We start from the raw sequence: 12,711 nt of genomic DNA, 5'->3' as shown, positions 1-12,711 counted from the left end.
TCATGGATCACTAAGGGCCAGAGGAGTGGAACATATGGGCACAGGGTGAGAGGCCTGTGACAGGACACAGCCTATCTCCTTCACAGCAGAATGTTAATAGGCATTAGATTTTAATAAACAGAGAACATATCTCTGAGTCAGCATCAAAAATTTCTACAGTCCAGAAGAAGGAATAGCCACAGCACCTAACCTCACCTTCCCTTGTGAGTATGGGAGTCACAGGGCAGTGAGAATGGAACAGCGTTTATCTGAGGTTAAAGCCAATGCTTCTCTCTCTTTAGTCCACACTTACAGTAAGGTCCATTGGATGCCGTGGCTACAAGTTTCTGAACTTCTGGCTTTTGAAGGAAAGACTTTCTCACCCTCTGTGCTGAAGGTATTCTATGTATTATGAAATCTGGTTAGTGGCTCTTACCATCAAGAAATCTTGAAAAGTACAAGGCACTCAGAAGGCCTACATTAATAGTTTCCAGCCACTTAGAGACATCAGAGGGGTTCCTGCCAAGGGTGCACTGACCTTTTTCATCTCACTGTCCTAGAGTTAGTGGGTCTGTCTCTGGTCAACTTGAAGGAGATGGATCATCCTTCACTCCCTCTACTTCAGTATCTTGTGCATCTTCCTCAACGGTTTTGCCATGTTGTTTTCATAATGATTGTCCAGTTGATACTAAATCTTGAAGAAAAATTCCAAAAGAATATTTAATTCTTTTTTGGTCTCAATTGTCAATTGCCCTTTTACACGAATCTGGGGCAGATCTAAAGGGCTTCTTAGAGCTCATGTTTTATAGGACCACAGTCTCTGGATGTAGATCCTCAATGTCCACTTCTTAAAGATACATTCCATCCCAGATTCTCTTCCTATGATGTAACTTCAAGACTGCTACTGTTGAATGTTCTAGTCCCTTTACTTTGTGTAGTGTTGTGACTATAGCTGATGTTTTACTCTAGCATAATAACACTTCTCCTGACTCTGTGGGAATCTTCACTGTGGAAAGGTAACTACCATGCTGTGAGCAAGCCCAAGTGGCTACGTGAAGAGGCCCTTTGAATATATTCGAGGTAACAGCCCCAACTAAGGAACCCCAGACATCAGTCAGGATCATCTGCTAGACTGGGAGTGGAACATCTGTTGCCATTATTTAATTGGTGATCATGAAAATGACCATGTGGTAGGTAGACAGACTCAGTTGACTCACTAGAATCTGGGTTTTTATCAGAACTGGGTTTTGCTTGTTTTGTCTTGTTTTCTTTTTTCCTGACACTAATGTGTTCCCACTGTAACGTGAGGTGATGATGATGTCTCAGGTCTAGGTTATCAGTGAGAATTCACAATCTGTGTGAATTTTAAGTATAAACACATTTTAAAGCAGACAGTGTGCTCCTCTGTCTATTTTCCCCTGGGTGATGCTGTTTGCTTTTTTAAACAGCTACAGAAGTCAATGTGGGTTAAACCTTTTGGGTTCTAGCTCAGGCATTGCTGGCAAGTTCTCAGAGAAGCAAGGCTCCTCAGGCTGCACCATTTGGCCCATGTCTGCAGATGGCTGTTCTATCTAGGTTTTTGTAAGTTCACTCTGATGTTCACACAGTGATAAAAATCACTTAATAATGCATTTCTCAGAATGTGTTTTTGTCACCATAGGACACATGCCTGTTAAATCCTCATTTTTGCCCAAGGATTCAGTGACAATTTAGGTGTAAAATAAATGTTCCCCCTAAAGTGATGAGGTGCAGACTTTATTGTATCAATAGGAGGGAGCTCCCACACTTGCAAATGCATTGTACAAAATCCTGACTGTCCATGATGTGCAAATTATGTTCCTGCCTGAGATCATTCAGCTGGAATCACACACCCACATATTTCCAGAATTCCATCCAATAAATTCACAAAGCAGTTGAAAATCACAATATACACTTTAGGTAATGGGCCATTAGAGATTATTTTAATTGTAGAAAAGCATACAAAAATATTTTGCATTTTACATATTTTTTATTTAACTGTAATAAAGTGACACTAAAACAGAAAAAAAGCCTGAACAGTATGATTCCTTTGCTTGAACAGTGAAGGACTCCCTTGTACATGCAGTTCCCAAACAGTCAGCTTTCTTTATCTTAATCATCTGTGGCCAGTGTAAAAGAAAGGCCTGACAGGGAAATTTAAGGAGCCATCCGGGTAACGCCATATGAGGGAATTCTTGGCTACATTAAAAAAACTCAGACTTCCACTTTCAAAATCCAGAAACACACCAACCCGGCCCAGAGGTTTCTCTACATAGTGAGCAAGCATTGGAAAGCTGGTCAAGAGACGGAAATGATGATTCACCTTCACACATAAAAGAAGAAATATGTCCACAGATGTAATCATGGTGCCATTATTCCTTATCTGGGAGTCCTTACAGACACCCAGAGCCCAGTCCCAAGAGTCGTCCACATCCAGCTCCCAATAGTGTTTCCCAGAGGAGAAGCCCTGGGCTCCCCATGCAGCAAAATAGTCAGGTCTGTCAGAATTCACAGATCCACCTTCCCGTTCAGGTCTAAACATCCAACTTCTCACATCCTCAAACAGGCTGATAATGGGATTGCTTACTTCATAATTGAAGGAAATTTCCACTGTAGAAAAAAGAGAATGTTCCAGCGAAAAGCAGCTTCTACATTCTTAGGTTCAGATAAGAAAGAGACTCTCACTAGAAACCACAGGTCAAGATTAAAAGGCAACTTTTGTCTGGAAAAATGTTGGAATCAGAGGGTGTTAGGATACCTGCATAAGTACATGGCTAAACTACAAGGACCACAATTTCTATAAACTCAAAAATATAAGGGGAGGATTGTCATGCCTAAGTCTAGTCAGCTACTTCTTATAACAACGGAAAAACTGGAAGCTCTTGCACTGCATCCAAGTCCATGGCAATAAAATATATGTGCATTTCCTCTTCCCTGTCAGGGAAGAGCAGGAGGCTGGGGACAGGAGATGAGGTGGGGAGCCATTCTTACACCTAAATCAATTATCACTTTGCCAGAAATATGATCTGCCACTTAAGTAAGCAAATTCATACTTAAAGAGAAAATCTGAATCCATCTTCTGGAAAGTGCAGATTCCTTGCAGGAATTATCTGACTTTCATGCTGGATTTCAGCACAGACTTCTTTTATCTGCCTGATTGATCATGATCTGTCCTGGAGTTCTATCTAAGGGCTCATCAACCACCAAATCACTTTCCTATTGTTTGCAGATTCTCAGATTTGCATTGTTATTTAAGTTACTCATGGGTGTTTTGGTTGATTAAAATGCACATGATTAAAATTACAAATGCTATGAAACTTCACCTGAAGTTTACTTAAAAAAAAAAAAAAAACACTGTCACCAAATCACAATCATTAACAGCACTTAATTTCAAGTTGAAATGTCCTGAATTAATTCAGTTCTGTATACCTCATGTAATACTTGTATACATGAAATTTTGTCAGAGAATGTTTCTAAGTCCTAAGGAGCCATTCTGCATGTTTTATGTTTTTCTAAGTAATATGTTATATGGCTGATTCTTATTACATTTTACCAGCTTTTAATTTAGTCTGTTTGATGATAGTGAAACTATAAATATAAAGACTTATTCACAAACTAGTTTCTTCCAGATGAAATATCATTACACTAGGAAAACTGCCCATAGAAACCATACTTGAAGACATTACATGTTGATCCCAGCAAGACGGCGACACTCACCTCGGAAGCGGTTGAGCCTGTGCACCAGTCCAGTGATGGGCCCTGCAGTAAACTCTGGATTCACAGGCTGGGGCATGTGCAGCAGCACGGACTCGCTCCTGCAAGGAAGCAGGTGCAGTTGGTTAACCTTTCTGGTGTCTGTGTTTAAGAAATAGATTCCAACAGGAAATCCTTCATTCAAACCCACTTCTGATATTGTCATGTAACTCCACAATCCTAGGATGGGTTTATGGCTCTCTTAGGGAATCTTTCTAAGGATTCACTCCATTTCTAACCTACTATCACTGAAAGATAATTGCCTCTCTCTCTATCTGCCACCAAATAGTTTGTTTCTAATTATGATTCTGAATCTTAAAATTAGGCAACTATATCCTTGTAACTTCTGCATTGAACTCTTCAAAACATTACCCCCTGAGTCACTTGGGAAAGTAAGAAAAGATTAAAATCTGATACAGGGCATAAGAAAACATATTCAACATAACACACGAACACCTGAGTACACACACATACACACACAATCACACTGACACATTATGTTAACAAATTATGTTTTCACTTTGTTGAAAACAGCTTGATGTTTTTCATAGCACACCTTGTGCTTCGGCCTGCAATGATGACCAAAAACATACCTTGCCATGATGTCTCCCAAATCCTGTAAAGAGAGAGAGAAAAAAGATACTTCTTTAGAAAGTTGTTATTCTGGCTGGGTGTAGTGACTCATATCTGTATTTCCAACGCTTTGGGAGGCCAAGGTGAATGGATCACCTGAGGACAGGAGATCCTGACTAGCCTGGCCAACATGGCAAAACCTCATCTCTGATAAAAATACAAAAAAATTAACTGGGTGTCATGGTGCATGCCTGCAGTCTCAGCTACTGGGGATGGTGTGGCAGGAGAATTGCTTGAACACAGGAGGTAGAGGTTGCAGTGAGTTGAGATTAGGCCACTGCACTCAGACTGGGTGACAGAACAACACTCTGTCTCAAAAGAAGGAAGCAAATGAACACACAAGTTGTTAGATTCCACCTGTCTAGTCTTTAGGTTTTGAAAACTTTCGAAGTACTACGTACTATCACTGCAGGTCTTTTAAAATGTATTCTCATTTCTCACATTAATACCAGTAAGACCAATTGACAGAATCTGTTTTGGATAAATTCAGGACCCTGGATCTGAGTGAGAGAGAAAGGTTGAGTAGTGACTGTGCATTGCTGCAGCTGTCTACAATGTGGTCTTTTTCAGGGCTAGTTCCTGAGGGGTAATGTGGCTCAAGTCAAGGGCATTTCAAACCTAGGACTGCCCAAAAAAAGGAAGAAGGAAATGTTAGTTTCTTCATAATTTCTATGTATCATCCAACATAGACAAAAATATTATTTTCACATGAAAGTTTTCTCTTCCAGAGTTTTAATGGAATGAACTGGAGAAGAAAGCTTGAGGTGGAAAATGTTCTGTGGAAATCTATCTGCACAGCTCCATAAAGCTTTGTTTCTATGATTAGGTTAGGAGTTGTAGTTTATCTCTATAACTAGGTGGGAATGTCTATCACCATCAATGCAGGAGATGAAGTATGTCTTTGGTACCCAATGAAAAGCAAAGATGTAAATGTCAGCTAATACAAAGTGTCTCAAGGGACATCCTCAGTTCTTACCTGGAGCAGCTCCACATCTGGTTTATGACACATTTCCATTAGTTCCCGATACATTTCTTTCAAGTGCTTCTTCTTTTGATGCATGTTGATGCAACTTCTCTGGATTTGTGGAAATATCTCTTGGTGTTCCTTGCACAGTCTCTCTAAATGTTTTTCTTCCTTATGGAGAACTGGATGCACCTTCATATACTCAACCCTGATCATCTGTGCACGAAGAAGTGCATAGGCCTGGAGAGACATGGATTTTGTAGGTTACATACCCAGGTCTACTTCCACCTCACAGAACCCACTAATTCATCCTGACCTTTCCTTCGTTTAATTTTCATTATTTGCAAACACTAGGATAAGTTAAAAAGATCTTCCTTAGTGGAGACCAGGATGGTTGAAAGGAAGCTTCTCTGGAGTGCAGCTCCCACTGAGTGAGACACAGAACCAGAGCGATATCCACAGGCCACCCATCTGACAAAGGGCTAATACCCAGAATCTACAAAGAACTAAAACAGATTTACAGGAAAAAAACCAACAAACCCATCCAACAGTGGGCAAAGGATATGAACAGATACATTTCAAAAGAAGATATATGTGAGGCCAAGAAACATGAAAAATGCTCATCATCACTGGGCATTAGAGAAATGCAAACCAAAACCACATTGAGATACCACCTCACATCAGTTAGAATGGCGATCATTAAAAAATCAGGAGACAACAGATGCTGGAGAGGATGTGGAGAAATAGGAATGCTTTTACACTGTTGATGGGAGTGTAAATTAGTTCAACCATTGTGGAAGACAGTGTGGCAATTCCTCAAGGATCTAGAAATAGAAATTCCACTTGACCCAGCAATCTCATTACTCGGTGTATACTTAAAGGACTAGAAATCATTCTATTATAAAGACACATGCACACATGTGTTCATTGCAGCCCTGTGTACAATAGCAAAGACCTGAAACCAACCCAAATGCCCATTGATGATAGACTGGACAAAGAAAATGTAGCACATATACACCATGGAATACTATGCAGCTATAAGAAATGATGAGTTTGTGTCCTTTGTTGGGACATGGATGAACCTGGAAACCATCATTCTCAAAAAACTGACACAAGAACAGAAAATCAAACACCACATGTTCTCACTCATAGGTGGATGTTGAACAATGAGAACATGTGGACACAGAGATGGGAGCCTCACACACTGAGGTCCATTGTGGGTGCTGGGGGGAATAGTGGGAGGGAAGGTAGGAGGGATAACGTGGGGAGAAATGTCAGTTATAGGTGATGGGGGGATGGGGGCAACAAACCACCTTGCCATGAATGTACCTATGCAGCAATCTTCCATGACCTGCACATGTACCCCAGAACCTAAAAAAAGACCTTCCTTCAAAATGTTTATAATTCATCAATTCCTGAACACCTGCATAAAAGCCCTTTAGATTTAAATGTTTAAATATATGTCCTCTCAAATCTGAAATACCACTAGAAAACAAGTAAAATTTATCATTGATTGTTAAATCATCATCAACAATATATATATTTGTTACTCAATTAGTCTGTAGTCTCAAATCTTTGTACTTCACAGCCTAAACAGTCATTCTTAGTAAATGTTGTCAGTATATTCTAATCAGGGTCAGAAGCCGTCACACAAAAAAGATTTCAATAAACATTGTAGCCCCCATCTCTGAAACTGACCACCTCTGCTCTGTCTCCTCCCTTCTTCTGTCTAAAGCTACAGTCTCACCTCACCATTCTAAGAACATGAATCCCCATTCCATTGTGTTTCTCCTCCCAATACTGACAAACTGTTCTCTCACTCCCCTAGTCATTTTCGTTTCTTCTCCTCAGCTTTTCATCATGTTACATTTTCTCCTACTCAAACAGGCATCATGGTCTGGGTCCTTTGCTATCAGATTTCACTAACACAGGCATAGTTCTTAAATTACTGTTTCCACCCACTTTTTTCCCTAGGAGCAACATCATATTTACTGCTAAATGCCTTTATTTCTCATTTACATATTATTTAATCAGTATTACATAATTCATCTCATACAGAAACCTCTGCCTGAAATACTGATTAATTTTAAGCGCACACTGGCCTCTCAGAATTTACATATATATATATTTATATATGTAAATATACATATATATATTTATATATGTAAATATACATATATATATTTACTTATCTGAAAAACATTTCCAGAACACCTGAACAATTGTTATGTTGAACAGTCAGGTTGTTTTCCAGGCTATAAATAAACATATGACAAAATCTGGCATATGAGAATTTCAACTCAAGTTGCTAATATAAATGTTCTCGGCATGCCTGACTCAAACATGTCCTGAAGACACATGATCTCATACTTACACTCCAGAGGATGCTTGTTTTTACCTCCTCACTTAGATTTCTCTGATTTTCTTGAATTTTTTCCCATAAAATCCTCATTTGCTTTAAGAGCTTCTCCTGCAAAAGAATTATGAGGGTGAGCAACAGAAAATCAAATACCATAGATTCCATACTCTGAGTGAGATACGCAGGCAAGGGTTAAAATGTATGAACAGACTAGAGAGAGGAAAATAAACCAAGTTTTTTCACTGCTCATCCTCAGTATTTTCAAATCTGAGGTTTCAGATGTATAACAGTTTAGGGAACTGGTGAGTGAAGATTTCTTGTAACCTAGGTAATGATCAGTGAAACACCCTTCCACTATGCTGGCCGCCTGCTTTTGTCATTTGTCCAGTAAGATTAAATACATTTCCAAAATGTATTTTCTTTGTTCTTGTAGTTTTGGTAGCTTTTCGATGCCTTTAGTGTTATACTGTAGAGTCAAAGTAATAGTGACATTCACTTAATCACCCTCTTTTTGGGTGCAGGCTTTGTGAAGGCAGGTATAGTTGCATATTGAATTCAAAATTTCATCATTGGTACCTCCAAAAGCACCTGGCACTCAGTAAAGGATGGAGTGATCACCACAATGGTTCTCATCTCCCTTCTCATCTCTTTAACTCCTCCACCCTCCAGCCTGCAGGTGATCCCAGCACTGTGTCTTACCCGGTGTTCTTCAGCTGCCCCTTCAATGGGACAGTGTTTGTGAGCCCCGTGCTCCTGAGAGTTAGAGCACAGTGAGCAGAGCAGACTCTTGTCCGTGGCACAGAACATCTTCTTTGTTTCCCTATGGGTCCCACATACTTGTGTCTCAGAGCTCAGGAATTGCCAGACACTGGCTTTCCTGGCAATCGTCACTAAATTCTTCAGAAAAATGTTAGTTTTGAAATCCTTTTGATGTGATGGCTCCCTGCACATAGGGCAGTTGGCAGGACTTTGGGCTTCTTCCCAGGAAAGGCAGAGGCAGGGTCTACAGAAGCTGTGCCCACAGCCTATGGTGACAGGGTCTACCAGGTAGTTCAGGCAGATGACACAGGTGAGTTCCTTCTGGAAGGCCTGTGGGAAGTCTGAGTCCATTTTCCTGAGGGAAGAAAACCACAAGAATTTAATCTTCTGCCCTGGAGAGACAAAGATCCAAGCAAAGTCTCAATCAGGTTGTGATCAAATAACATCTTGTTTTTTTTTCTAGAGAAGAATTGGCTTTCATTTGCAATGACAGAGATAGGACAAATAGAAAACTGAGGCACTAAGAGCCATCAACCTCTGCAGAAAAATGTGATTGTTCTCCAGTCAACGCACAACCAGCTTTCCAAACCCAACTCTTTTGCACAGAAGAATGTCAGTTTTTTGAGGTGTTAGTGTCCACCAAGTTGCTTGGGCTTCTAGGATTTAATCAAGCTATCAACTCATGGGGTAGTTACACTCTAAATTGCCAGGGACTGGTTTGGAGAAGGGATGCTAACTAAGCTCTTCTACTCTCATCGTTTGATTTAACTGTAACAAGGATCCCTCAGAGTTGTCCAGAGGGCCCCTGCTTGAAAATAAAGCAGAGGTCATTCTTTGTCCAAAATCAGGCAAAGCTAGCCTTTACACTCCAAGGCAAAACAAACCAAGGTAAAGGCACTTCTCCAAGATAGAACAAACAATCATTTTTTAGGCTGCTGTGTTCATTCAATCAACAAAAACTTTGTGGCATGTTTACTATTCCTGGACTGTCTGTTAGTTTGGGGATATATTGATAAAATATAGAAGGGTTAACAGAGGATAGAAATGTTTTCTAAGCCCTTTGGAAGCATTGTCATTACTCTTTCACACAGTCAGAAAAATACTCAGTATCATGCAATAATAAAAGGCACTAGACAGTAAGGTGGTGTTTTAAATGGAAGGGTGGGGGGAAGAAAACGTAGGCCAGGCAAGGTAGCTCAAACTTGTAATCCTAGCATTTTGGGAGACCAAGTCAGGCAGATTTTTTGAGCTCAGGAGTTCTAGACTGGGCGACATGATGGCAAAGTGTCTAGATCAGCCTGTCTCTAAAAACACACACACACAGCCGGGCCTGGTGGTTTATGCCTGTAATCCAAGCACTTTGGAGGCCAAGGCAGGTGGATCACTTGAGGTCGGGAGTTCAAGACCAGCCTGACCAACATGGTGAAACCCCATCTTTAAACACACACACACACACACACACACACACACACACACACACACACACACTATATAGATTATATATGTAAAGCCCAACATGGTGGTCCATGCCTGTAGTCCCATCTACTTTGGGGGATGAGGCTGAAGAATTGCTTGAGGTATTAAGTAGAGCCAGTAGTGAGGATTATTTCCACCACTGCACTCTAGGCTGTGTGTCCCTGTCTAAAACAAAGAAAGAGACAAAGAAAGGAAAAATCTAAAATCCTGGTTTCTACACAGTATAAATACAGAAACCCTCTATTTCTGATATTTCTGCATAGTTGCCCGTGAGACTTTCCTACATGGATAGCCATTTCTGGCTTTCTTCCACAGAGGAACTGAGGTTTCTGAAGAGACTTTTACCGTGTTTTAGAAAAAAAATGTTTGCCCAAATCATTCAAAGCACTCTACCTATGTACAGGCATACATTGCAACATAGGCACATTTTCCCTAGTAGAGTAGAATATAACACATTTTTACACATAGATTACAACACTCCTAACCCATTTACAGAGTCTTCAGAGATTAAAGAATTACTAGATATTTGGAAACTACTGCAAAATGATTATAATCTATAAAACAACTAAAAAATACGTTAAGTAAAAAATTAATCATAACATTCATTTGAGGATCATGCAGCAAGACAGATGACAAAAATGTTTAATTTGTAAATAGGTTAAATGGAGCTTGTAAACCTATGGGTTATGTTTAAAATAATTTAAAAAAAGAAATGGAGCTGTTTTTAAAACTCAGAAAATGACATCATTTAATCTAAAAAAAAAATCTAAGTTTGCAGATAAAGTCCCCAAATTTTGTTTGTTTTGGTTTGTAACCTAATAGCAGCTCCTACTCTGGAAAGTGTACACTTACCTCAGAAATAGATCTACGTTCTCACCAAAGCTTGCTGTCCAAAAAGATGAAGTCAGCTCAGGGATCAGGGTCTCACGGCGCAGTGGCGGTAGCTGTTGGAAGTCTCCAAGGCCAGTTGCAAAGCCACTCTGTGGGTGCTGGAGAAGAATGAGCTTGGCTCTTGCGGTGTCCTTTTATACGTCTCTGAAGACCACACCCCTTTCCTCTAATTGGATTTCAGAGGGCGTAGGTGGGTGTTAACACAGTTGATTAAGTTTCTTCAAAACAAAAGGTTTTTTTTTTTTTTTTTTCTTAATGACGTTTCGCTGTGTCGCCCAGGCTGGAGTGCCGCGAAGCTATCGCAGTTCACTGAAACCTCCGCCTCTGAAGTTCAAGCAATTCTCCTGCCTCAGCCTCCCAAGTAGCTGGGATTACAGGTGCCCGCTGCCGGGCCTGGCTAACTTTTTTTTTTTGCATTTTTAGTAGGAGGGGGTTTCACTATGTTGGCTAGATTTATCTGGAATTTCTGACCTCAAGTGATCTGCCTGCCTTGGACTACAAAAGTGCTGGAATTGCAGCCTGAGCCACAGCCCCCAGCAATTCACTTTTATGGTAATGTAAGAATTTAATCTAGGGCTACTCCTGGCCTCCCGACTCCAGAAGGAATATTTCTCCTTCTTGTGCTACAGATGAAGCCTTCCAAGGGCCTCTCAGCAGCCGTGGGACATATGATTCCCTCCTATATTACCTGGCACTGCTCAACCCAGCTCAAGGGGTATAGGGAGAAAGTCTAGAAAGCTCTAGCCAGGTGCAGTGGCAGGCACCTGTAGTCCCAGCTACTATGGAGGCAGAGGCGGAAGAATCGCTTGTGCCTGGGAGGCGGAGGTCGCAGTGCGCCGAGATCATGCCACTGCAATGATATAGTGAGATTCTGTCTCCAAAACACATAAATCAATAAATAAATATAAAAAAATTGATGATTAGGAATACAATATACTAAGATATTTATGACAAAATATAAAGTAAGCAGAAATCATATAAAATTGTAAATAGAATTTGGTTACTTTAACAAATATAGAAAAAATTAAAGGGATTTAATCAATTAGTATAATAATTGTGTTATCTTTAGGGAAATATTGGGAGAATTGTTTCCTTATTGTTTATAATTCTTTCCAATTTTTTTTGTGGGTAAGAAGTCAATAATGAGAATAACACTTTCAGTAGATTTCAAACACGGTGTATTCCATGAAGCTGATTTTCTAACTTGAAAAGAAAAATGATGATGTCCCTCCTTGACAAAATGCCTCATCATTAGAAACATGGTTTGTTTAGGACACATAGCTTTTTCTTCCTTATTTCTATATTTGTTTCATTTTCTCCAAATAATAGTAAAGATCTAGTTTGTGTCTCTATTTGATGTTTACAATTCCTGAAACAACTGAGCAGTGCATTGCACATAATAATTTCTCACTAAGTAAATTAAGCTGAATGTTGAATTTCCATCCAAACCTTTGAAACCAAAGGAAGAACTGTGTCTTCATCCTTCTTTTCTTGTATTATTTCTTTCCCCTGTAACAAAGGATACAGCGTGTTAACACAAGATACAGAGAAAGAGAATGTGTGTCTGTGTGTGTTTATATGTGTACATGCTTTACATATGGTAACCACATCAATTTTTGTATTTGTAGCAATGCCTTGTAATTTTGATTCAGAAGCCCATAGCATTTTATTAAAATTATGTTTCATTTGATTGTCTCATCTGTTTATGGGAGCTGCTAACAGGGATTCTGTGTTTCATTTACCATATACTATTACAAAATGTGAGTTTTGTGCTCAATCAATCTTCCTACCTCAGGCTCCAAAATCACTAGGACTAGTCACGTGCCACAATGCTCAGCTAATATTTGTACTTTTATTTGTCGAGATAGGGTGTCCCTAT

General features: G+C 39.8%; 1 protein-coding gene and 1 long non-coding RNA gene across 5 annotated transcripts in view; one reads left to right on the top strand and one right to left on the bottom strand.

Annotated features, from left to right (window-relative positions):
* The window catches only part of LOC141583200 (uncharacterized), a 37,075-nt gene that overhangs the window by 22,924 nt on the left and 1,440 nt on the right, over positions 1-12,711 (top strand). Inside the window, exon 8 of one of the 4 annotated variants that reach the window (XR_012515908.1) lies at positions 8,929-10,522. The exons of 1 other annotated variant lie outside the window; for it this stretch is intronic. This is a non-coding gene — a long non-coding RNA (uncharacterized LOC141583200). Of the gene's footprint in view, positions 1-948; positions 1,065-3,626; positions 3,969-8,928; positions 10,523-12,711 lie in introns of those variants that run through there. 2 more of the 4 variants (XR_012515906.1, XR_012515907.1) reach the window with 2 other exon arrangements.
* LOC141583199 (tripartite motif-containing protein 43-like) lies at positions 1,991-10,884 on the bottom strand. Its single transcript, XM_074392526.1, has 7 exons — positions 10,794-10,884; positions 8,406-8,820; positions 7,722-7,817; positions 5,360-5,587; positions 4,344-4,366; positions 3,715-3,812; positions 1,991-2,607 (listed from the first exon to the last, which is right to left on the bottom strand). Exons 2-7 carry the CDS (start codon positions 8,814-8,816, stop codon positions 2,114-2,116), a joined length of 1,350 nt encoding a protein of 449 aa, XP_074248627.1. The 5' UTR covers positions 8,817-8,820; positions 10,794-10,884; the 3' UTR covers positions 1,991-2,113.

Source organism: Saimiri boliviensis (assembly GCF_048565385.1).
Source record: "Saimiri boliviensis isolate mSaiBol1 chromosome 19 unlocalized genomic scaffold, mSaiBol1.pri SUPER_19_unloc_1, whole genome shotgun sequence".
In the NCBI taxonomy this organism is placed as follows: domain Eukaryota; kingdom Metazoa; phylum Chordata; class Mammalia; order Primates; family Cebidae; genus Saimiri; species Saimiri boliviensis.
This window is presented reverse-complemented; position numbering and strand designations above follow the sequence as displayed.